At 37.5% G+C, this 25,562-nt stretch overlaps 1 protein-coding gene and 1 long non-coding RNA gene across 7 annotated transcripts; one reads left to right on the forward strand and one right to left on the reverse strand.

Moving 5' to 3' along the window:
* Nucleotides 1-1,917: 1,917 nt before the first annotated feature.
* LOC103716123 (leucine-rich repeat receptor protein kinase HPCA1) lies at nt 1,918-25,492 on the reverse strand. 6 transcript variants are annotated; one of them, XM_088720263.2, is made up of 22 exons: nt 25,047-25,492; nt 16,957-19,440; nt 16,636-16,864; nt 15,849-15,969; nt 15,669-15,740; nt 14,965-15,039; nt 14,797-14,868; nt 12,828-12,989; nt 12,662-12,736; nt 12,483-12,554; nt 12,322-12,393; nt 12,150-12,218; nt 11,825-11,899; nt 11,455-11,526; nt 11,187-11,324; nt 10,083-10,558; nt 9,834-9,986; nt 9,605-9,741; nt 5,861-6,080; nt 4,535-4,770; nt 3,890-4,362; nt 1,918-2,254 (listed from the first exon to the last, which is right to left on the reverse strand). In XM_088720263.2, exons 3-22 carry the CDS (start codon nt 16,763-16,765, stop codon nt 2,251-2,253), a joined length of 2,904 nt encoding a protein of 967 aa, XP_088576389.2. In that variant the 5' UTR covers nt 16,766-16,864; nt 16,957-19,440; nt 25,047-25,492; the 3' UTR covers nt 1,918-2,250. The 6 variants fall into 6 exon arrangements, with proteins under 6 accessions (XP_088576389.2, XP_038989556.3, XP_088576388.2 ...); XM_039133628.3 differs by lacking the exon at nt 25,047-25,492 and having other exon boundaries at nt 17,074-19,592; XM_088720262.2 differs by lacking the exon at nt 25,047-25,492 and having other exon boundaries at nt 16,957-19,592.
* LOC108511546 (uncharacterized) lies at nt 6,080-11,691 on the forward strand. Its single transcript, XR_016400342.1, has 3 exons — nt 6,080-6,372; nt 7,051-7,098; nt 11,249-11,691. It is a non-coding gene; the product is annotated as an uncharacterized LOC108511546 (long non-coding RNA).
* Nucleotides 25,493-25,562: the final 70 nt, after the last annotated feature.

Consider the following 25,562-nt stretch of genomic DNA (forward strand, 5'->3'; position numbering starts at 1 on the left):
CTTCATTTTCACAAGAAATAGCCTCTTCATAGAATGCATCTTGTTCCCACTGAAAGGTTGCTCAAATGAATACTCTAAAGTTTCCCAAAGCTCGGAGGCCATCTCGCATTAGCAAAGATCAAAGAGTATAAACGGTAAGACATGACCTAATAGCCGCCAAGCATTTTCAGTCAAGACTTTCCGATTCTTTGTCCAGCACATCCAAGGGCTCAACATCTTTCCCTTCCTATGGTAGATCCAATTTCTTTGCAATAAGGTAGTCCTCCATCATGGTTTTCCAAATTGCCTAATTCTCTCATTCAATTTTTCAAATTCCATTGCCTTGTCCATTTGAGAGAAAGAAGGGGGGTGGGGGGGTGGACTAGAAGACCACAATCTCCCAAGAAGCGACCCTTCCACCAAAGTTCTGAAATAAGAAACCAAGCATAAATCGACTAAGCTTTGTTGCCAATTGCTATGTTATGAGAGGATGAAACTTTGTTTCTAATAGAAATGATACTAGGTTCCCAGGAGAGAAACACTTATGCACAATAAGGCATGCACCACTTTATTTAGGCCTTGTTGCAAATGCTTGGTGGGTGTCTACTCAAATCCATACATATCAATCAGACCTATGGTCACCATGAATAGATAATATAACAAGAACAATTATCAAGCAACCGCAAACACACAACCACAAGTGGATACCAAATTTACATTATTCGGAACCCGAGGCCTGCAACCACAGGAGAACAACGCAAATGTAATTTTCGCTATCAACAATAGGATATTACAAAAAATACAAGTAGGAAGATATCATCTCAAATAAGATTAGAGGATAAATACAACCCTTAACTAGTTAACTTGCTCCCTAACATTGGGGAAAACAGGGAACAAGAACAGTCCCTCAAAGATGCAAGATCATACTGTACAGAGGCCCCTCAAAGATCTTCATCTCTCCCTCTTTTTCTCTTGTTCTGCACACACTCATCCAACCAAAAACAGCCCCCTTAAAAGACCAACCAGCAGGCATAAATATCAGCCCTTGGTTCAAAACCCAATCCAGTGGCTAGTATTGAACACGGATAAGTTACTTGAGTTAGTAGAGAGGGATGATGTTCACATATAGAACAGAATAATGTAGCCCAACAATCCTTCTGCTAGACATTGCACATACAGAAAAGTCCACTGTATAGGCCAATGGACCTTAGGTCAAGCATGTTGGTACCCCTCTCTTCTTGGGAAAGGTCCTGAGGTTTCAATATATGAATGGTGGCATTCTCATCATGTTTTTCAGAAGGAAACATCAATGCATGTTCCAGTTTACATTGCCCTCTTCGGTACAAAGAAATTCAAGGGCAGAATACATTGGACTTCCCAGTTGACTAACTCAATATACAACCTAAGCCCCTAGAAACTGCACATACAGCAACTTCCACCACAAAATATTTCTAATGTTACAATGGTTGTTTCAACAGTTTCAGAACACCTCTGTTGAATAAATGAAATATATAACAGCAAGTATTTAACTAGCATTTGACTATTATGTGCTTTATGATAGTCATAATAGCCCAAACACGAAACAGCTCTGCTCGAAGATTCTTGTATTAAAATAGTTACATTAGTGTTTTATTAATGTATCTATAAATCAAACATTTAGCATTTTTTTGCAGTGGCTTTTGGAGATAAATGTTGTTATACACTGTTAGAATTTACTTTTTTCTTAAATCTTGACTCCATAATGGTTAGTTATTACCGCATGCTGGTCTGCACTGTAAATGTTTAGGGGCATAGTGCAGTTGTTGTTGACAAATAGCAACATTATTCCAGACCCCATGTCAATATGATTCCGGAGCAGAGGCTCTGCCACCTTGAGAAGCAGCATGTACGTGCACATACAAGCATTTGCACAAGCTGGTGGAAAGGGGCTATTATGAATTGCATTCAAAAGAAAATCTCTATTTTCATAATCTCAAGTAATAAACAAGTAAATTACTTTCTGAAGCACAAAAGAAATTCAAATGAACAGCAGATACAGTAATACTTAGAAGTTGACTGACGCTCAATACAAACTAGTGGACTAGAATGTGCACATACAACAAACTCTACTAACACACACAAAAAAAAATACATTGATACTCCAGTTAACATTGCCTCTTCAAAATAATTTGCCACAGTATGCTGGCTCAGTAGACCAGTTGAAGCAATGAGTGAATACAATCCACAGCACAGCATTCACAAAATATACATGGACATGATCTTGATCACTTCTCACCTGCACAAAGACCATTAAATTCATATAAAAAATAGCATAGAAGTGTAATTTGTGATTTTACATGTTCAATTGATTCAACCCAAATATATTAAAAATGTATGATAAAATTTGCAGAGCAAGTAATGGGTGCATATGTTATCTCATTGGGGCATGCATCAATATATACAGTTACAAGGCAGATGCCCAATGAACATTTTATCAGACCCATATTGCATATGTATGGGCATGGTTACAGTACAAATGGCAGATACAGCAGTTTACACACACTACCCAATTACTTAGATACCTTCTGATGTTTCCAAGCATTGAAGGCTAATCATGTAGTTTAAATGAGCATTAAATGTGTCCATTTTCCTCATTTGTGTTTTAACCCTCATCTCCACTCAGCACAAGAAGAGGAAGTAGTGGGATATGACATTCTCTCAGGTACTTGCATTTTAGATGGAAGGTGCAAAGACAATAGCTAGAGAAATTCTTAAGATTCCAGAGGTAAGGGGCATATGCTAAGAATTTTGGTGGTGGAATGCATCCAAAAGGTTTTCACTGAATAGTGTGTTCTTGAAGAAAATCCTCAGAACACAAAACACTAAAGATTGGAAAAGATATGAGGGAGGGGGTGGGGAGGAGCGAAAGAGTGAGAGTGAGAGAGAGACAGACAGACAGACAGAGAGAGAGAGAGAGAGAGAGAGAGAGAGAGAGAGGAGGGGGGGGGGGAGTAGAGATGATAAGAGGAAGGCTTAAAAGCAATATATGATAATCTATGCAAAAATTCAGCTTTAGCCGCAATGAGAAGAATACCTACAAGTCAACAAGATAAGGGAGAAGAAGGCCATAAACGTACATACTTGCAAACATATATACATGTATTGTGTAAATGTTTGCATGTGCATGAATAGTATAGAATTATAACTGTCCCATCTTACCCAGTTATTCGAGTCAGCTATGCACACACATAAATACATTATGTATGTGTGTCGTGTCAAATGCGAGAGAGAGACAGAGAGAGAGGAGAATGTCTTTTGGTAAAGTCAATTTTGCATAAAAATCCACTTAATTATTGATTTTTCAGGAAAAGGTCAGTTTTTTTTTCAAGCTTAATAAACATTTAGGGATCCCTAGACGATTTTGCCCTTGGGTCTAAGTACAACATAGGTGATATGCAAATTTATAACACCTAATATATATATGCTGAACTCCCAATACACGTTAAATATCCAATAGACATTTGTTTAGACTACCATCCACCTTGTTTAGGTTCAAGGGCAAAATTGTTGGGGGACCCCTAAAAGTGTATTGAGCTTTAAAAAAATGACCATTTCCTGCAAAAAAATATTATCTAAACATGTAAAATTCTAGGAAAAACTGATATTTTCTTGCAAAATCAATAATCAAGTGGATGCTATGCAAAATCCACTCGGGTAAATGATAGGTAGACTAAAGAAAAACAAAATAAACCTCTACAATTGAAGCACGTATGCCAAAAAATAAAATATTTTTAATGCTAGACCGCAATTTCAGAAATCAAACATGCTGTTCATCGCATGATTAAAAACAATTTGAATTTTAAGCAGATAGAAATTTTCTAATAGCCCCAATATCTGAAAACTTGTAGGCAAATAGCAGACAACTACTCACTTGGGTTCTAGTTCGGATGGAGGTTGCCCACCACTGTAGTCAAAGCAGCCTTCATTACCATATGGATGATGAAGAGGGCTACTTCTTGAACCGATGCAGCTTAATGAAGCTGACGCAGAGTCAGCATTTGGGTTTATACCAGCCAACTGCATGATGTTCTCAATCTCCTTCACCACTTCACTCATTGCAGGCCGATCATTTGATGATTCTTCCACGCATTTGATTGCCAAGTCAACATATTTCTCAAAGCCACCAAGGGTTGTCCCTAACCCAATTGCTGGATCAAGAAGTTCATGAAGGCCGTAGAGATCCTTTCTCTTGTCCATCATAACCCTCAACTCTCTTACAATGTATCGCCCTCTCTCTAAAGGTTTTTTTGCAGTTATTATCTCTAGGAGTAACACACCAAAGCTATACACATCGCTCTTCTCAGTCAACTGTTGAGTCATGTAATATTCAGGATCTAAGTATCCCTGTAAAGACAAGAACAACCATGCTTTAAAAGGTAGAAGCACCATGATCAGAACACGGTCTAGCAGAACTCTCTCTTTCATAGAATCAAGTACTCTCTCTTCAGAACTCTCATATTTACAGATAAAAGAAATCAAATTTATGACAGTTTATACTAATGAGTTCGCTACTCACCATCGTCCCCTTCACTTGAGTCGTAACATATCCCTTTGCATCATCTCCCAGTGGCTTCGAGAGACCAAAATCAGAAACCTTTGCATTCAAATGATCATCCAGGAGGATGTTGGTTGATTTGATATCTCTGTGAACAATGGGAGGGTCTGCAAGCTCATGTAGATAAGCCAGACCTCTAGCTGCACCAAGTGCCACTCGAAGTCTCCTTTTCCAATCTAAGCGAATGCCAGATTTGCCTGCATGATAGAAGTCAACAAAAAGATATAATCCTATGAAGTATGGCCGTGAATAAAACCACTGATGCAGATGACTGAAGATGAAGAGCAAAATTCATTTTCAACAACAAATAGAAAAAAACAATATAAATTGGTGACACAAATTCTTAATGCATTCAAGAATATATGTAATGTTAAAAGATATTGTAATTGTGTTGACAGATGTAAAGATAGAACCAGGGGCAGGAACCAATATACCATATTTCTGTACCCAAATACAAGTAATATAACATGACAAGAAAATCTGATTTTGCTTCAAGTAATACTTCAATATAATTTTTGGCAGCATGAGGATATATCCCCAGAAATGTACACCAAAAGGACATTAAACATAGTAAGAGCATATGACAACCGAATATCATGAAAGTGGTAACCTGAGGCTATACATAAAACTTGAGGTTTGAGGCCTGAAACAGGTCCAGACGATCCGACATATCACTGAACATAAGAAATGTAGCCGTATTCTTTATAAGAAGTTAACATAACAGATATTCAAGAATATAAGTGCCTTAGGTACCCTTATAAACCCTATACACATATGACACTTGCAGATACATTTCTATGATAATATCGCAAACAAGGTGGATGTCAACTGAGACTTGCTGCTTGCCAGACAATTAGGTTAGATTCTTATGAAGATGCATGAACAATGGACTGATTGCTGGCTGATTCCCTTATACACAGCTTTCTGAAGATTTTCAATGCAATTGGTTACTTCCCTGACTCCTTTGTAACATTTTGCAGTTACTGTTATGATGCAAATAAAACTTATGCATGAAAAAGTAAAATACTACAAGAAATGTTAAAATAAGTCCCTTTTTTCCATGAATTCTGTGTCCTTTCGTCAAAGACATGGGTTCAAGAAATCACAAAGACGGAAAAGTGATTAATTAACTAAGCCAGCATGCAATGTCCAGGCAAACTTTCTCAAAGAGGGACAATATCAGAAGAAAGATCGAAATTCTGCATATTTTGAAATTCAGAGTACTTACCTTTCCAGTTTTTTCAGTTAAAATGGAAAATATATAAGAATAAGAAGTATTTGGAATACCTGATAGACTTTCTTTCAGGGTACCATTTGGAACATACTCGTAGACCAACATTTGTTCACCTTGGTCATTGCAGAAACCAGCAAGAGTGACAAGGTTTTTATGGTGGACCCTGGAAAGCAGCTCGATCTCGGTGTTAAATTCAAGCTCACCTTGCGTGGATCCCTGCTGTGCTCTTTTGACGGCAACCAGTTGCCCATCTCCAAGTATCCCTCTGTAAACCTGTAAAGGCAAAATCACAAATCACAAATGATGTGACTACTGGGCGGCCAGATGGGCCGACCTGGACCAAGATCGGCGGCCCATCTGGAGGCCACCAGCTCCTGCTTCGGGCCGAAAGAAGGGAGGTACAGCTGCCAGGCCGCTAAAGCGGTTACCACCGCCTAAGAAACCCCGAAGCCTCACTATTTCTAGACCCTCTCCCTGTTCTCCTCCTCCTTCTTCAGAGAGGATTTCCTGAACGAACCACTGAGGCGCCGGAGCAGGGGTCGTCGCAGTTCATCCCGGGAAATTGGTAAGCTCCCTGATCACGTTCCGTTTCTTCCTTATTTTTTCCCTGTTTCCAGAATGAAACAGAGGAGGGACTCCACGGCTCGACAGCCGGCAGCTGCCGGCTGTCGGCCGGAGCCCCGTCCCCTTCTTCCTCTTCGGTGGGGCAGGGGATCTCGGTGAAGAGAAGAAGGGAGACGGAAGAAAGAAGAAAAAGAAGAAGAAAGAAAAAAGAGAGAGAGAGAGAGAGAGAGAGAGAGAATGAAGGGAAGCCTCACCGGTTCGTCGTCGCGTGCGGCCGCCGCTGGCTTCGGCCGCGAGCGTCGCCGGTGCGGGCGTCGGCCGCAGGCACGGCCGAGGGCGCCGCTGGCCGTGGCCCGGCCCCTCCCGAGCTCGCCCTCCTCCCTTCGCGGGAGAAGAAAGAAGAAGAAAGGGGGGGGGGGGGGAGGAGGAGAAGTCGGGAGAAGAGAAGAGGAGGAGAAGAAAAGGAAAGACGAAAGAAAGGGGACGCCTCGGGAAGAAACGGAGAAGAAAAAAGAAAAGAAAAATAAAATAAAAATATAAATAATAGAATAAGTGAAGAAAATAATAATTAAGAGAGAGATCACGGTTTTTATCGTCCGAATTATCCGGTTGGGCTTGAGATCTATTCACGTCCATTTTGAGATTTTAATTTAATAATGGATTTTAAACTGTTTGATAGGTATTGAGAATTTGACGGACGAGATTAGGATTGTGTGAGCAAATCACGGTAAGTAATCCTGGACAATCTTATTGATTTCAAAATCACTCTTTAATTGTAAGTATGAATTTATACTGATGTAGAAAATTGCATGAAAAATGAAGTTTGTAGCATGATCATGGATTTTATACATTATTATGCCATTATTCATCTTTCAATGTACTTATGAAGTAAGATTTATGAAAAGCATGATATGATTTAAGAACTCTTAGATTGCCATACATGACCCCCGCCAGCGGGTAACTGTAGCTCGGCACATGACTCCCACCAGTGGGTAATAGCAACTTGGCATACGACCCTCGCCAGTGGATAATAGTAAGTCGGCATATGACCTTGCCAATAGATAATAGTAGTTGGTAAAGGCCTTGCCATGGGAATAAAAGCGTCCATAGCTGCATTACCATCTGAGAGTACGGATTTCAAAGCATGAAATAATGGCAAAATTTTATGATGCATAGCCATATTTATGAACTCGCATGATTGGACATGCATTGCTTTATGACTATTTTGAGTATATTGTCTATAAAATGCTTTACTTTGCTATGATTGTTGTATTCTTCAAATAATGCATTAGCATGAAAAACATTATGCTTGATCCGATAAGATGGTGCATGGTTACTTACTGAACCTTATAGCTCATATGATTCCTATTAAAAAAAAAAAGATTTAATGAATAAAATAATACTTTTGTATGAATTGTTAATGAGGCTTCGTGTTATTGTGGGCAGTAGCTTGAGGTACCACGGCCGTGTCACGGGCCGGATATGGGGTGTGACAATGACACTTCATTTGTATATAGAACACGTCATTTTGTATTATTACGTGAGAGCACCATTTGTAAGGCTCTCTATTTTATTACCTTATAATACAGAACTTAATGGTCAGGAACATTCTTAAGTGGCTTTATGCTTGTCAAGTGCAGGACTTTCTGGCAGACAAGTTCTATTTTGAAGCATTTGAGCAGTAGGGATGATTTTCCTTCATTTAAAAAAAAAAAAAAAAAAAAGGCAGGGATCCTTGCAGTAAGCAGAACTCACGCAATTATTTTTATTACAACAACTGTGTATTTCAATATTTACAATGGCAAGTAGCAAGAAAGTTCTGTTATGTGTACCAGATATAGGCTGTGGTTTTAACCATCCATGCCTCATATGTAGGAAATGCTTCAAAACTACACTGATGCACTTCATAGCAAGAGATATATAAAGCTCACTCATGTAATATAAAATTGTTTTTAGAAGGTCGTTGGCCGCATGGAAAGGATCGATGGATGACTATAATCCATTCTCTGGTTATCCTTGTCACAATTTTACAGCCTAACTCTTTATTAGATTGGCATGAAGAATTTATTACTTCATGGTGGTATCTACAAGAGGCATACCTGCAGCCTCCACTTCATTTTTTGTGCTCTCCTAGCATAATTAGTTGACTCTATTAATATCCCTGCAAGCTTAATCATGTCCTTGTTGCCTGCATTAGGTGTGTGCAATTCTTGACGTAGGTTTCATCAAGAGTCACCATGATTATGCTCTATCTACAGAGCAGAACCCCTAAACTTTGCAACTTTACATTTACGTATGTGGTATTCTTATCCTAGCAACATGCTTTCATTAATGGGTTGAAGTACAGTACTGGCAGAACCAAACCATAGTGGTAAGACACCTGTACCATTATGCTTCTTGGTCCTCGGTATTATAGTGTACTGGTACTGGTACTGGTACAGGTACAAGTACCTAGACTTTGAACCTTGCTTCATTATTGTCTATTTAAAGCAATATTTCCACTGCCTGTCGAGAATGAAGGACTTGGTTCTCCTCACTGTTTCTAGGCTCTTAAAATATTTCACTAATGGTATTTGTTGTCAAAACAGAAGTAAACCTAAGACCTAATCTCATGCCTCCTTGATCAATATTGATGCCCCTGACTGATCAATGAAGCTTCATTTGAAGCATAGTTTGCAGCTTAATCCAATCAATGGTGAGCCACTTTCAGACCCTACTAGGTATTTCAGCTCATAAGTGGCCTTCTCTACTTGTTCATTTGCAGTATCATGCAGTGCATGTGACAAGCTAGGCACAACTATTGTGAAAACATGAAGCATCGTACATGGAATTTAAGATATACTTCCTTTTTGGAGCTGGTAATAAACTAGAAACAAGTGAGACCACTAACTCTAAGCTCTAATGATCTTGCTGAGTACCTTAGGATAAAGATTAATTGTAGGAACTTTTAGGAGTCGGGTGAAGCCAACAAGTAATGTAGGAGCAGCTCAGGAAATTAAATGGAGGATATGAACATTTCTAATTCCCTCAATCACTAATTAAGGAAGGGTGGCCGCGGTGGCGGTGGCGGGTACAAAACAACTGCTCGGCCTCTCTGCTTGGTAAGGGGAGGGGGTATACCGATTGTGTGGATATACTCAAAGATTGTGTCATCCTAATCCTATGATATATGGATATACTTAGAATCAATCACAACTAAAATGTACCATATATGCGAAAGAGGAAGGGAGTACCTTTCCGTAGCTACCATTTCCAATGTCATTGGCTTCTGAAAAGTTATTGGTGCACTTCCTTAGTTCTTCAAAAGTGAACGATCTTGCACCTTTTAAAAGTGGAACACTGCTGCTGCTTTTAGTGCGACCCCAAGATGCTACAAATGAAAAGCATGTCAATTGATGATGCCAATAAAAAACATGTAAGCAGAGAAGGCTTAAAATCCAGATTGATTTTTTGACATCTTACCAATAGACTGGCTCTTCCCTTCAACCTTTCTAGTTTTTCTCCTGCGTCTAATAACAAAAACAAAACCAGCCAATAGAAAAGCAAGAGCTGCTCCACCAACTGATGCACCAATAATCACATTCTGGCGATTTGACTTTGAACTTGGTGCCATAACTGGATGATACACAATTGCATGCCAAAACAAAAATAAAAAGGCCCATCAGATATGCTTTAGAGAAGCCGAATAAGGGATGAGTCTAGATAGATTACCGCGGACAGCAGAATATCCTTCTCCTATGAAATAGTAAGGCCCAAAAAGGGAGGGAGGCTTGAAGGTCTGATTGCTGAGAATAAAACCAAGCGTATAAACATCTATTTCATTGAAACGATCTTTGGCACCTGGGAAGACTTGCAGAGTGATTGCCAGATTGTTATCAGGATCTACAAATGGATTCTGAAGAGACACTGAGTCCACAGGGACCTGCTTTAGTAATGAACTTTTGAGAGCATCCTCTAGGATTTGATAAATTGTGACGTTCCCAAGGCCTGAAAAGGAAGGAGACCTGAAATATAGAGTGCCAGTATATGGATATGCACAATGACAATTGGGGCTGAGATTTTCGTCGGATGGACAAGGAATAGGAACGCAGTTCTGTGGAGTTGAATATGCAGGAGTGGACTGTTGTGAAATTTTGCAGTAACGGAGATCAGTTCCACCTTGATTACAAATTGGATTACCCACAAGTCTGCAAGAAACTCATTATACGAATGCAAAGTCAGTAGGTTATGATATAAGAATTGTAGCATTGTATGCAAAATTGCAATCTATTACTTTTTTCTCAAGAAATAATTTCTTAAGCACAATTATCTCCTTCGTGCCTCCAGTATCTGGCATGTACGCACACATGTATGTGTGCATGAATACTTTATATGATATAAAAATGGTACTAATGCACGCAAACTATAATTCATTTTCCCACTAAATGTACGGGTGGAACCCTTTCTTCAGTATGATTATCACTCTTCTGTACTTCTAGTATTTCCTGCAATAATTTGAGAAAAGAACTAAAGAATTTACTTTATGTTTTACTCTCTTTCATACACACATAAATACAAATACATGCATAGGTATGTGTATGTGACATAAGATTAGTCCCAATGCATGCATACTATAATCCTCCCCGCGCCCCCCAACCCCCCCACCCCACCCCACTAAATGTAAGGGGAAATAATCCTTTTCTTAAGCATGATAATCTCGTTTATACTTCTAATATTCCCCACAATGGGAAATGATCCAGACAAAAAATAATAAATTTATCTTTATATCTTTACTCAAGTGGGCATATACCAGAAAAGAAATCTGCAGTGACTTACATAATTCCCTTGTCAAATCCTCCTCCACCTAATGTGATCTGACTGATATCATTGTCCCGCAGATCAATAAGTTCAAGTGAGCTGCTGTAGTCTGTGCCAATGTCTAGAGTTCCATTGAATTGGTTGCCCCTCAACTTCCTGCATCAACAAGATCATCAGTTTACGTACGGATGCAGGTCATCTATAGAATTTGGGTGAAACTTTGATATTCCCTATATTTGTATGCATGAGAGAGAGAGAGAGAGCCATTCAACCAAGCAATACTCACGCTGTCTGTAATGGTGGAAAGCTGAATAGAGCACTTGGAAGCTGCCCTTCAATTTTTAAGTATTCCAAGTATCTGTAGTTAAGAAGGATTGGAAGATTCATGAAAAAGTTATGTATTAAGTGGCCTGCAGGCTGCGGGTAATTCTACCATACCTAATGTTGCAACACATTGCTCTTCGGAAGTTTCTAAGGAAGAATGGATCTACTTTACAGAATGCAAGCAACATTTTTCATTTAACATGCACATATGACAGATGCAAACATTCATATATGCATAACACATTCATCCTTCCATCATGTATGCATGACCACATGATTGCACAAATGCATGCACGCATACCATATACCTATAAATTTATGTATCTACTTACAATGATGTCAGAGATGGCAAGGTTGAGAACCAAGGTGGAACATCTGATACATCAAAGGAGTTGTTGCTCATGTCCCTGTATAGGTCGTTGACTGATTAGTTGACAGCCAATATAATCATAATTCATAACAGTCTTAACACATAGTAGAGATGACATTTACACATTAAGAACAGACTTTGGACCATAAAATACACTTCAAGTTGGATCCATGATTTCTATTTTCCATCGTTCTAAAGCTCCCAATAGCAAGAGGGAGATCTCATTATTCTGGATCCTCGAAAATTATAACTTCAGGAAAATTCATCCAATACTATTATTTACTTACACAAAGCTGAGCGCAGTCATGCCAGATAAGTTTGGCAAGGGACCAGTCAACCGGTTATTTGCTAGATGCCTGGAATTAAAGATGATCATCTTCAGAAAGAACTAAATAGAAATTGAACATATGCATATAAAAACCGTAATTCTATATAGTGTAGACCAAATAATTAACTCACAGTTCGGCAACTTTGGTGAGGTTGTTAATGTTTGAAGGAACAGGCCCACTTAATGAATTACTATCAAGGCGGCTGTCCAAGTATGAAACAATCAATATTAGAAGCTTATTGAATTCATATTTGTGTTTGTCTTTGTCGAATTATGCATGTGAAGCACTTACAGAACCTCTAGCGGTTTCACGAGTCCCAGAGTACGTGGGATGCTTCCCATAAGATTATTGTTATCAAAAAGCCTGAGCAACAAAATAAGTTATGGAAACTTCGACCTTGCAAGAATTTCCTTATACTAGTTGTTAATATCTAAAAACTAAAATACATCAAATAAGGTTCATAAGCTTACACATGTATCAGTCGCATGTCTGAGTTAAAAAGTTTACTTGGGATGGTACCGGAGAGCTGGTTCACTCCAAAATGGCTGTAGTTCATATAAATGTAAATTATTCAAAATACTAAACAATGGTATAGAATAACTTGCTGACATCAAGGTTAGAGAAGATGGAACTTACAAATGCTTGCAATGGGTCAACAAATCGAGACCAGGTTTATTGCCATCAGAGACTGGTATTGTTCCAGTAAGCTTGTTGTCAGCCATGTCAAGCCAATAAAGTTTTGACAAGTTACCAACGGTTTCGGGTATGCTTCCAGTAAAGCTATTAGAATTTAAAGATCTGTAGACATCAATGGCAGATGTTTGATGAGTAACCAGTTGAACCCAAATGCTTAAATTGATAGGGGAAGGGACAGATGAGTCAGAAATAGACAAGAACAAAAATAAAAGATAAATGGGGATAATTAAATAAATAATAGAATTCCAGCACAACTGAGCTTTGATACTATGTTGAGTAACCAATTAACCCCAAATCTTAAGTTGATAGAGAAAGGGTCAATAATGTATATCAAGCTTAACATATCTAACAGAAATATCATAAGATAAGGAGTGATGATTTTGCAAGATAAGGAGAACTTCCTTTTGGGCTAAAATAATGTTGTGATTATTTTCTAAGTTAAAAAGAATTTCAATTTGACAATTCTTTCTTTAAATAATTGAATATCTAGGATACCTAATCCTCATTCTGTGTTTTATTGGGAGAGGAAATATTAAGGGCCTGTTTGGATGATTAGGCTAAAAATCTTATTGGATCAATGCGTATTTCAAGATAATTTTTTTTCTCCCTATGGGATTTGGGCCGGCCTACTCCAAAGCTATTTCTGGGTATTATTTATGCATATAGGCTTAGCCTAGCCTGTAATCCTATGATCTTGCTGGTTGTACTGGCTCAACCCACGAATCCAATAAGATTTTCAGCCCAATCATCCAAGCAAGACCTAAGGAGGTTAAAAATTCTAAAGTCTTGTTAACTAAGGACTTGAAAAAAAATGTAAAAGTCCACTAGATATGAGGCTCATACAATAGAATATTCTCCCACATTGCAGAAGTTAATATATCTATTCTTACAAAGTCAAAAACACAATTCAGAAATATGTGTTTCAGTTTCAGATGTATGCAGCAAGATACATATAATGGTTTTATATGGTCTACAAATATTTCCAGTTTTGTTTTATACAGATATCCATGGAATTGTTGATCTCATGATACATGAAAAGCAGAGATCGTTTTTTCTTTTTTGCCCTAAAGAAAAACTTTAAAGGCCACAATCTTTCCAGAAACTCACTGTAAAGTGACTTATTTACTTCCTAGCCATTTAAATTAAGATAGTCACTTCTAAAATGTCTTAATGTGAGATATTATTGAAGTTCTGTGTTAGAAGAAAAGAAGAAAATTATTGGTTGGAGTACACACCTATTCAGAGTATTCTCTTTTCACCTTTTTCTTAAGATTTTTGGCAGTAATCTGATGTTAACTTATGAAATCATTTTTTGTTCATGTTAATTCGTCCACTGTTTGGTACAAGATTAGCATATTTGCATACTTGCACTAGACAAGCATAGTGGCTTTCTATTTGTCCTAATACTGATGAAGAAATTCTTGATAACAAAAATAATTGCCAGCATATCCAAATATATAATTATCCTAAAGAATTTTTTCTAAGGTCACAATTTTTGATGATCTCACTCTAAAAAATTTTATTTGTTTTCAGGTCTCTTAAAATACAAACCTCACTTCTAAAAAGCCTAAATAGGAAAATTCTCCAAAGTTCTGTTATAACAGAAGCAGAAACTCTTGGTTGGAGTATACATGTCCACAAAATATTATTGTTTCAGCATAATATAAGAATTTTGGCAATTATGTAACATTAGCATCATAAAGAATTTTTTCCCTTTATCTATATTAGTCTAATAGAAGATTAGCATGGTTACAATATGGATAAGCATTATGGTTTTTTTGTTTGTTTGTTTGGTCCTGAAATTAATGCAGAAAATCTTGGAAATAATAATAATTGATGCAAATATTGTCAATGCCATATTCAGTAAATAAAGAAAACAAGCAAATCTTGATGGAACTCCAGATCTTACAAAAAGACCAGCCTTGCTAGGTTGCCTATTTCAGGAGGTATTTTACCGGAAAAGCTGCAACCTACGAGAATCCTAAAAGGGAAACGAAATAAAGAATGTCAGTTGTAGCATTTTATCCATCAAGGATACTCATAGCTGCATCAACCTAGATCATCTAACATTACTTACAGGTTTACTAGTTTACTTAAACTCCCAATTGATGCTGGAATCCCCCCATTTAGACCCTTGTTGTAAGACAGATCCCTGCATGGATTAGCTGATGATAAATAGTGTAGTATATGAAGAATTATTAGCAGGCATATATACAAGTGACTGAATCCAGCTGAGAGAGAGAAAGAGAGATGTATCAGTTCAACCATTGTTTTCAAAAAATGTGAACACCAACAGGCAGCTACAGTGTCCCAGCACCTAGGCAGGTGCCTAGAGGTCACGGCAGCCCAAAAAATGAAATACTATTTAAAAAAACTAACAAACATAGGGAGAAACCTAAAAGAATAATTATCAACCAACAAATTGAATATAATATATCAAAAAAGATGCAGTAATTCAGCTGCAAGTATTGACTTGGCAACATCCAATACTCATTTGTGAATCAATCTCATCCTCTATTCTCAAGCATGATGTAAAATATTAAGGCAGGAACCCTGGCAGCTCAGCTTAAGCAGGGCCTTCTAGGCAACCATCTTTAGAAAGAGTGAATTCAACAAATTATGAGCGGGATAATCTTGAATTTGGTATGCGATCACTGTTTCATGCCTCTACAACTGAATGGTAACAATCAACATGGAAAGTAAATTATCCTTTCAAGTTGATATAAAGTTCCAACAAGCCCTTATTGGAAGAGATTGATCACCAAATATTAGAGAACTTACAAAGCTTGCAATTCATTTAAAGACTGAATATCTCCAGAAAGTGTCCCAATCAGTCCCAAGCTTGAGAGTGTTCTGAAAAACATGTATCATGATAAAATGGTTCTAGGAAATACAGCAAAACCTATAGGTAAGCTCAGAACACTTGTAGAGAATTAGACAAAATCTTCGGAGCACTCTCACATGGAAATGACGCGTGAATTGGTGCAGCTGATTCCGACCCAATTGTTGCCACAAGGGTCCGAGCCGATCCAGTTGGATGGCGTGTTCTCCCACAAACTGGCAAGCGAATTTAGCGCAGCAGCTGTACAGGACAAAAAAGATTCATCAGAGACATATGCTCCATTATGAGTTCTTACAAAAGCAATTTATGCTAGCCTAAACCTGTCATTTTCATTCTATTTCAAAAGAAAACACACCAATCGCTGCCACAAAATTTTGGACATGTTCATCTTTGATATAGAATAAAGTCCATCTGGGTTATATAGTGCTAAAATTGGTATAGTGACAATTAGAACAGAATTGCATACCCTGCCTCTTCATATATTTCCTAACTGGTAAGAGAGAGAAGATTTATTCCTGTTACAGATGGATCTTTGCCTGGCCTACTACCTTAAGTATGTCATGGGAAAGAATTCGAAGTTAAAAACACTTACTTTTGAGCGCAGAATTATCCCTAAGACAGAAGCATCTAATAGGTAAGCCTGAAGCAGCCCTTCTTAGCAAAAAATAACAAAAAAAACCCACAAGCCCCATCCAGAGTAGGTGATCACAAGATGCCTTATCAGCTGTCACTCCAGACATAAACCTGGTTTTTTCATCCGTTTTTTTTTTTTTTTTGGAAAAATCCACGAGCATGCAAAGACTCATTCACACCCAAATGGAATACCAAAAGGTTATCATTGTCCATCCAAATGGGAAAAAGATTAAGCAGGAACATTATTAACAGTGAGAACGAATTCATACATACCATCCTGAGGGTCTGTTTCTGCTGATATGACCAACACTTGAATGAGAAGAACAAGCAAGAAAACCCAACATCCTGGATTCATTAATCTCAAACTCCAGTTAATGCGTTTATCAAGAAGTAGCAGGTCCATACAAATCCAGCACGAAGCTTCAAGACGACCAAACTTCTCCCTAAATTCGCATGTACAACTGTCCTCAAGAATCCATCTTCATGATGATCATCCCATGTCCTGCCACAATGCCCACAGCACCAGGTTAAGCCAAAAACTTGATGTAAATTAGATTGTGTTGATTGCTAGGGCTAGAAACAAGGAGAGCTTGCCTTCTCCCTCGCTATATATCATAGTAAGGAACATACAAAGACCCCCATTACTGATATATTTCCAGAGAACCAGAGCGGTGACAAAATAAAAAATCTTAATAAATGCCACTACATAACCTGTTCAACTTGCCACCAACTCTTCGATAATCTTTGGCATGAAAGAATAGGATAACTGAGCCATCCTTTTGATGTAAAAGCCATCCTTTTCTTGCGCGGCTCAATCAAATGCTGAAGCCTTAAGAGAGAGGGCCTCCAACTTCGTTGACTTAACTAACATTCAAGTTGGATTAGAAAATTGCAGTGCAAAACCTGCAAGCTTCCATGAATCGTGCACTATATTCTAATTTTTCTGTTTTCCATAAGTTTCGACTATGCCGTCCATCTCATTCCCAACTCTCCAAGAAAGATTCAAACAGATACAGAAAACATAGCATATAACAGCTGCAAGTCTATCAGTTTGAATATTTCAGCATCCTAGTATTTCTCAACTTCATTTGTTTACTGCCACCACCACCATCATCAGCTCACTCCAAAAGAGACCCGACCCCATTTGCAAGAATATTTGATCACGTACACATTACCTCGTGCTATGGTGGTGCAAACTTTCACATCTCAGAATAGAACGATTCACTCCATGGTAATCCACTTTATTGGTCACTGATCATAACCTATCAATAGGCGTTCTCATCATGAAGGCAGGGGCCAGAAAAGAGGACTAGGTAAGGATTAAAAGCCTTCATAAGCATTGAAACTGAAAGGTTCATTGATATTTTTTGAAGGAAAGAAATCTTATCCTAACAAAAACATCAGTATCTTTCTTTCGTCGGTGGACATCATGGATAAGGGGCTAAGAAGAATGGGACAAAATGATGGAAAAAAATATATTTTGACTCCTTCAAGTACCAGTACCAGCGAATCATACTAAGCCTCATCAAATTATTTTATGGAGGTAATTTGAGCAGATGTTGAAGCAGTGATGGCTTCGAAAATCCCAGATGGGATCCTGCTGCGACCATGTGCCCCAAATACAATATCATAGGCTCCACCAATCTCTTGATTGCAGAAAAATAAATAATAAAGAGAAGATAAGAGAAATTCACTCTTAAATCCTCGCCTTCATCTCTGAGGTCAAAAGCTTAACTACTTTCAGCAATGGTTCGCCATACTAACCCGAATCGGATGATATGAAATATACCATACCGTACCATACCAATTGGATATCGATATATAGTATAAAAGGCGTGCCGACACCCGCTACATTGAAAAAATTCTATACCAACACAGTGCTAGTGCGGCACCAGTACAGAATCCGATACCAAGATGGCGAATCTTGGTTCCAGCCCACCAGCGACACCGACAATATCCACGTCCAGAATTATTCTGGTTTGCCTCGGCAAACACACAGGCCCTGCATTTTATGTTACACCTCAGAGATGATCTCATTGAAAATGGTAGAAGGTGACAGCTCTTTTTTCTTGTACAAACATAGCAAATGGAAGACAAACAAAATAATTCCAAAATATTGCCCCAGCTCTGCTGAGTGCCCACAGGAGAGGAAAAGAGAAGCCCTTGTGACAATAGATACAAAGAAAGAACAGTATTTAGCACTTAATCCGCATAAGCAAACTTAAGCAATGAATTGCTTCTATTAAGGCACAAGCAGCAAAATTGGCACCCTCTTTTGGCAAGGAAAAGGGCACCTTTTTAAGTAACATCGCTATTAACAAAGACATAAAAGAGGCTTCGAGACAAATAAAACACTAAAGTTTCTATTCCATAACTCAGACCATAGAGCATTTCAACAAGCGCATCCTAACAGATTAAAGGAAACAAAGGCTGAGACCAGAAATACTGAAGTCTAGTGCAGAACGGAACCTTTTTTTTTTTTTTACTCAATAATTTACAAAATGATGCAGCAGGAAAATAATGTGCTGGTGGTCAGTAATCAAAAAGCCAAGATTTTCATCATAGGGCTAGAAAGTTCCAAGATTTACTATCATGGCTCAAGGTCAACTGATTATGGAAAACATATACAACTGCAACAGGACAAAATAAAAATATACACAGATTAGAACATGCTAAGCAATACTCCAATAATTACGATATGCTTAGGGTATGGATCATGGGTTGGTAAAACGTAGGCATCACATCACACCAGACTGACTATACCAACTTCCCAAAGTCCACGCTGCCTCTGCAGGCAACAAAGTCAACAAGAAAGGGACAACCTTATAGATCCGAGGTATGAGCTTGTTCCTCAGCAATCTCATGCAATAACCTTAACAGCTTCAAGCAGCAACATGCATTGTCCAGGATATCCAGGCTGGACATGATCAAATGAAAGTTTTTGCAATAAATCAGTCATACTTGAGAGAGATCAGGGCAGCATGAGGTATCAGGTGAAAATTCTATGCTACTGAAGTTCCACCCTCAGCCCTCCCAAGTTGTTTTTTTCCAGCATCTCAGTATGATGCCTCATCAAACCTGCAAAGACCACCAATGATAATAATCATCTTGTTCCTCATTAGGGATTCAGACAATATTAACTTGCAAAATGAACTAATTGATCAATTCTCATATGCACCTTACAAACAATCACATAAATCATTTAGATGTAGAAAAGAACAGTCCACTCAGACAGCATACAATGCATGAATGTCTCAATTACAATCATATTACGCGAATTTAAGTTTGTTCTCAAACATTGACACCAAAGAACCAGACGGAGAAGGAGAAAAAGTTTGACCTCCAATCTGTTTTTTTTTTAATTTTCTGTGCCTTTGATAGTAGTGATTGCTTTCTTAGGCTTGTTTTAATAACAGGCAATTTGCTTCTTAGAGAAGATTGGAACTTTCAAATTGAGTTCTCCAGAAGTTTGGAGTAAGGTGAGAGAGGAAAAGGCAATATCTTTGTTTTATGTCTTTATTTATATATCTTTATTTTTTTTATTTCTTTATAACAAGAAATGATACTTTATAATAATATATCTTATTATAAAACATTTATTACAAACATGTAGGTATACATATATCCATACTTTTATATACATTCATATGTGCATATATTTACATCCCCATATATTTAGAATTTAGGACTTCAATATTAAATAAATTTGATATTATCAGAATTTAGTTCATGTTTTCATCATCCTTGTTAGAATCAAGTCCACCGCATGCGGATACTAATTTATTAAGAATCAATCAGAATGAAGCTATAATGTCAATGTTTGCCGGAATTGAAATAAATGTGAGATCTGAGTCACAATTTGAATTGATAAAACAAATTGTTGCGGTAATGATGAACGGTGTGCTAAGCAATCTGCCAAAGCTGTTGGAATCAGTAGAGGAGCATTCTGCCCTCGATGGTAGCACCCTACTAACCAATAGACTTGCCCATGATTGCAAAGATCACCCATCCTTTTTCAAGATGAAAGCGCAATCAGATTCACTTTCCCAGTCAGATCCATCCATGGTAGACTGACAATCAGGAACTCAAGAGACCAAACTTCCCTCTTGGTCTATGACTCGGTTCCTCCCTATCACTCGACTATAGTTCTTTGAGGATAATCCCAATTTTGGTTTAATAGCGCATTCAAACAAAGGACGAACATACTTATTTAACTTATCTTTTTCAATTTCCAAAATTCTAAAAGATGTTGACAACTCTACTTTTAGTTAAGGCATAGATTATATTTTGACAAACATTTGCAAAATCAGAAAACTATCACGATCATGAGGTAAATCCGAATATGCCTCTGGACAAAAGAGGAAAAAAAAAGAAAAGAAGAGAGGATTGGAATATTGGATAAGACAAGCACAATAGAGCAACACAGAACAGTAAATGAATTTATTTCCCAATTTTGACAGGTACAAGCATGATATACTATTCTACAGATAAAAGAAATGAATGCAAGTGATACATATCAGGTACATGGCAATGCAAATGACAAGCAACCAACAAGTGGGTGATACGTGCCTATGCACAACTGCACCACTTTCAAGACTGGGAAAATTTACGATGGAGATGGTATGAGAATACATGAGTTCAAGTTTATAACATTTTTCTTTTCAATGGATCAACAGAATAAAAAATTGTCTCTATACAAAGCAAAATTTAAAAAAAAAAGAATGGAAGCGATGGGTATCTGATTTGTTGTAATCACAAATGGAAAACAACCAAAAAGTGGGTAAGACATGCTTATATACAACTGCACTACTTGAAGAACTATTAGGTACTAATGACCTAGCTTGAGTTCATTAACATTTTAAAGCACCATAATAGGTGGCTCTCACCTTTAACAGAGATTCAGATGGCAGAGCAGCATGAGCATGAAGCATCAACAGGTAAGGATGGTTACTTCATCACCAACCAGCAATTGCATCATCTTTAAAAGAGGCCAATTTTTCCAGTACACCAGTTACAACCTTTTTTTTTTGGCCGGCAGCGGGGTTGTGGCGAGAATGACAAAATCCTAAAGAAATAGCCTCACCTTGCTTAATATGGAGAAGGAAGGCTGTAGGTGTCTGAAACATCCAAGGAGGCCTAGGTTAAGGCCTCTCTTCCCACTCCCACCATACATACATACACAGTCACATACACAGAATAACCTTTTATCTGTTTGCATCATGCAAAATAAATTCACTCTCCGATAATGAAAAAATCTCAGTGTTGGGTCCTAAGCAACAATCATCGATGTTCAAACTTTAAGCTACATTGAACACATGCTTGCCATTATGTTAGGTGTTAACTGATAGGGTCCAAATTGTTGACCAATTAACGCTGATTGAGAATGTTAATAGTCTTGTTAGGAAATTTCATCCTCAAATATATGATTCAATCACTTCCAAATGCCAAAATACTCTACACCATGCTGAACTTGTATTGAGGAATGAAAATGTCAATGCCCTAACAAACCTCAACTTGTCACATCAAACTAAGAAACCCATCCATCTACTGACACTTTAACTAATAAAGTAGCTCCTCATTGCCTCCTCATTCTTTTATATAATGCAAACAGATTCTGCAATGCTTTCTTTAGATTTCATTATACTTTCTCTTCTTGGAAAAATTGCATATTTTATCTCCTAACAAGGATTGCATATTTTCTTTTCAAGTGCACAACAATTTGCATACTTTCAAGTGCACAACAAGGATTGCATATTTTCTTTTCAAGTGCATATTTTATCGCAAGATGTCCAATCAACAATTTTACTCTCAATCATGGATGACATGACATATATTTTGTGATAGCATAGCATGCATACAATGCACTTGAAGAATTCTGTAGGAGCAAATATTATGTCTGCATTCTACACCAACCTTTCTATATTCCACATTATGAGCTACATTTTTTATGATAGCAAACATATCAGCAATTTAGCATAAACTCAATTTCACATCCCAAGAGTCCTAGTCTGGAAAATATGTCGTGAAATAGATCATCACTTATGAGTTCATATAACATAAAAGATCTTTATTGAACTAATTTATACTATATATAGATGTGCCAATATATTTTCTGTCAGAGACAATCAAAGCCATTGAATCAAAGTGGAAACAACCTGCATCAAACTTAAAATAAGGGAATTCTACTAAAATCAGAAGTTTGGATGTGTAGGATATGAAACTCAGAACTATTTACAGCCCTTGAATTTTATTAAAGAATCATATCATACCATTGAATAGATCGATCTGGGAGGATGAGACTTAATCCCATCATAACCCCCTTTTTCTTTGGCTAACATTTTGCACAATTCACTTGGAACTCTCCTTCTTTTATGAGAATAGTTGGATCACTCTTTGAATTCAAGAATTTGAATGTTAGTCAATAGAGGACATTGATTAGCCAAATCTGTTACTTTACATATTAATCCAACTGTACCATAATGATCAGATATCATAACCATCGACAGTTGTGATTGAACTTGTAAAACTACGTCAACTGACAAATGGATATTCTCATGCACCAAAATCTTTCTGTCTTTTGAAAAGATTAGAAAATCTACCAACCGAGGGGGGTGGGGTCATATTAGATGGTTGTGTGAGATAATTAGATGACTGTCATGCTCCTTCAAATCTATGAGGTGAGAAAGGTTTGAACTTTCAAACCTTTGATAATTTAAGAAGGTAAGGCACTTGAGACCTTTATGCTAAACACGTGTGTTATTGCCCCATGTCTTCTCAACCACAGGATTCCAACAGGTATAATTTTGAGCATTCACCTTGTATTGATGAACTAGTATTTTTCACGCCATTGTAATGTTACTCTTTCCCATTCAAATTTGCACTAATAAATATTTCAAATCATTATGACCCTCAAAATTAAAACCATTTGATATACATTAAATAATAGGCAAATTTACTATTTTTTCTTAAAATGGTATTTAATTTAGCATGCATTTGCAGGTAGTTTTGCGAGTATATTTGAAAATTGTATAAACTAGGTCTATAAACTTGTTTCAAAATCTATGCGAGTATTGCTCATTTTCCAATCATAAAATAACCGTGCTTCAAAGAACCCCAGCTTCAGCATACTTGAAGAAAACAATGTGAAAGTAAATATTGTTCCTCTTGCATATCTTGCAATAACGATCTATAGACTATTTTTACCATCAAGATCTCCAAAGAGGGAGCCAGTTTTGAAAATTACAGCAACCACTAACAACAAGCCAATGCCTATGACCAATCTGTTGATGCCCTCACTTAAGTGTTGCTTTTAAGCTCCATCATTGCCTCCCCCAAATCTTCTCAATTTTCTCAACTATCACCACAGGCATCTTGAAGGAGATTTAACTAGTAGGGAAGTTGCAAAAGGTAAAGAGTTATGGCTTCACCCATCAAAGAGGTAATATTCTCTTCTAAGATTATGATGTGTTTGATTCTCCCTATAATAGATCTCAAGGGGGAGGGGAAAGGCAATGCACCAAGTAGAAGCCCAACAACGTAAAGGAACAGATTAATAGTCATCCAAGCATTGTCCAAAAGAGACAAGGCATCAAATCCATTCTAAACCAAGGATGCTCCTCAAGTTACATTGTATAATGGTACGGCTTTCTTGACAAATTTATGGACCTATCTCATCCTCAGCAAATTTCCAGTCTAATTGCATCATATTATCCTACATACAGTTGATTGTCTCAAGAAGTTCTAGTGAACTGTCACCAACATATGGCAATTTGATTATTGCAAAAAACTTGTCAAATTCACAAGGAAGTTGGCATCAACATCTGCAGCCCATTCTTCTTCCAAAAAGTGAAACCAAGGTCTAAAGTTCCAGTACTCATACTAGTATGTTACAGTACCATACTGCCACAAGCTATGCCTCTTGCTACTTGGATAGCAAAATAGAGATGAATTACCGTACAACTCTACAATCCCCATAAAGGAGGAATGCTGGTATTAGTACCTTACTGGTAAATTCCAAACAACCAGTATAGACTGTGTGCACCGATACTTAAAATCCTTTAACGAGCATAGAGTAATGAGACACCATTTCAATCACTTTTCCTTCTATGCTGGATCTCAGGGCTATTTATGCACCTCTGTTAAGGTTCATATTGACTCACCAACCTTATCCAAGAGTCATATACCTTATCCTTTTGATAGGGAGTTTTAACATCACCAAGCCCCATGCCAATTCATTCAAGGGGGTCAGAAATAGTAAACTACCAACATCATGGCCGGTAGAGGTTCCGTGAGGTCAAGCACCTAAGGTCAGCAAGATGTAGGCACTAAGTAAATAAATCATGTGCTATGTGAACAAAGGGCAGTAGTTTTTTTATAAGCAATCAGTAATACTGCTAGATCCTACTGATATAGGCCTATAAGATGCACTCCACTTAATTATCCAGTCCACATACCCATCTATATTGCAAATTTATATAGGAAATGATTGCATAATTAGTGACAAACTACAAAGATCTGCTGCACACTTACTGTCAAAACCTATGATATCAAACATCCAGAGACGATATTTCTCTTCCCCTAAACTCAAGCATCCAAGCCCTCGTTCTTCTGATATTTAAACCAGGTTACAGCTAAAAATATCAAGAAATAGGTCGACAAGGAAAATAAACAGTTTAGGAAGATACCTTTGTTGTCAGTCCTGAGATGCAAAAAATTCTCGAAGTAGTTGATTTTGGATGCCTCTAATTTCAACATCATTCTGCAGCCCCATGGTGCTCAAATACCAAGGCTGGAGATGGAAGGTAAAGTAAACTTCAACATTCTCATTTCAACTCTTACTTCCTAAGAACTTTCTGTTGCTGCAAACCCAGCAATCAAAAATTTGCATGTCGGAAAAATCATATTGCGCAAAAAATTCGAGAAACACTAAGCCACCTACTTGCCAAAAGGTGCAACCTTGTTACCTTACCCATTTCAAAATTCTGCTTGACTTTCTTAAAGCGAAGGCTTGTAGAGACCTTATTTCTTGTTGGGCATCTATGCTTAAAAAAATCTTTAGATAGGCCAAAACTAGCCTATAGGAGATGTCGGAGGCATGTTTCAGAAGTTTAAGATGAAAGGATTTTTAGTCATGGAATTCAGATTTGATTCCTTGAAATCTACCGGTAGTCACAAAAGATAATGCCTTTACGACAAATACA

This window comes from Phoenix dactylifera, chromosome 4 (genome assembly GCF_051530095.1).
Source record: "Phoenix dactylifera cultivar Ajwa chromosome 4, Ajwa_hap1_PhDact_Kaust_v1.1, whole genome shotgun sequence".
NCBI classification, from domain to species: domain Eukaryota; kingdom Viridiplantae; phylum Streptophyta; class Magnoliopsida; order Arecales; family Arecaceae; genus Phoenix; species Phoenix dactylifera.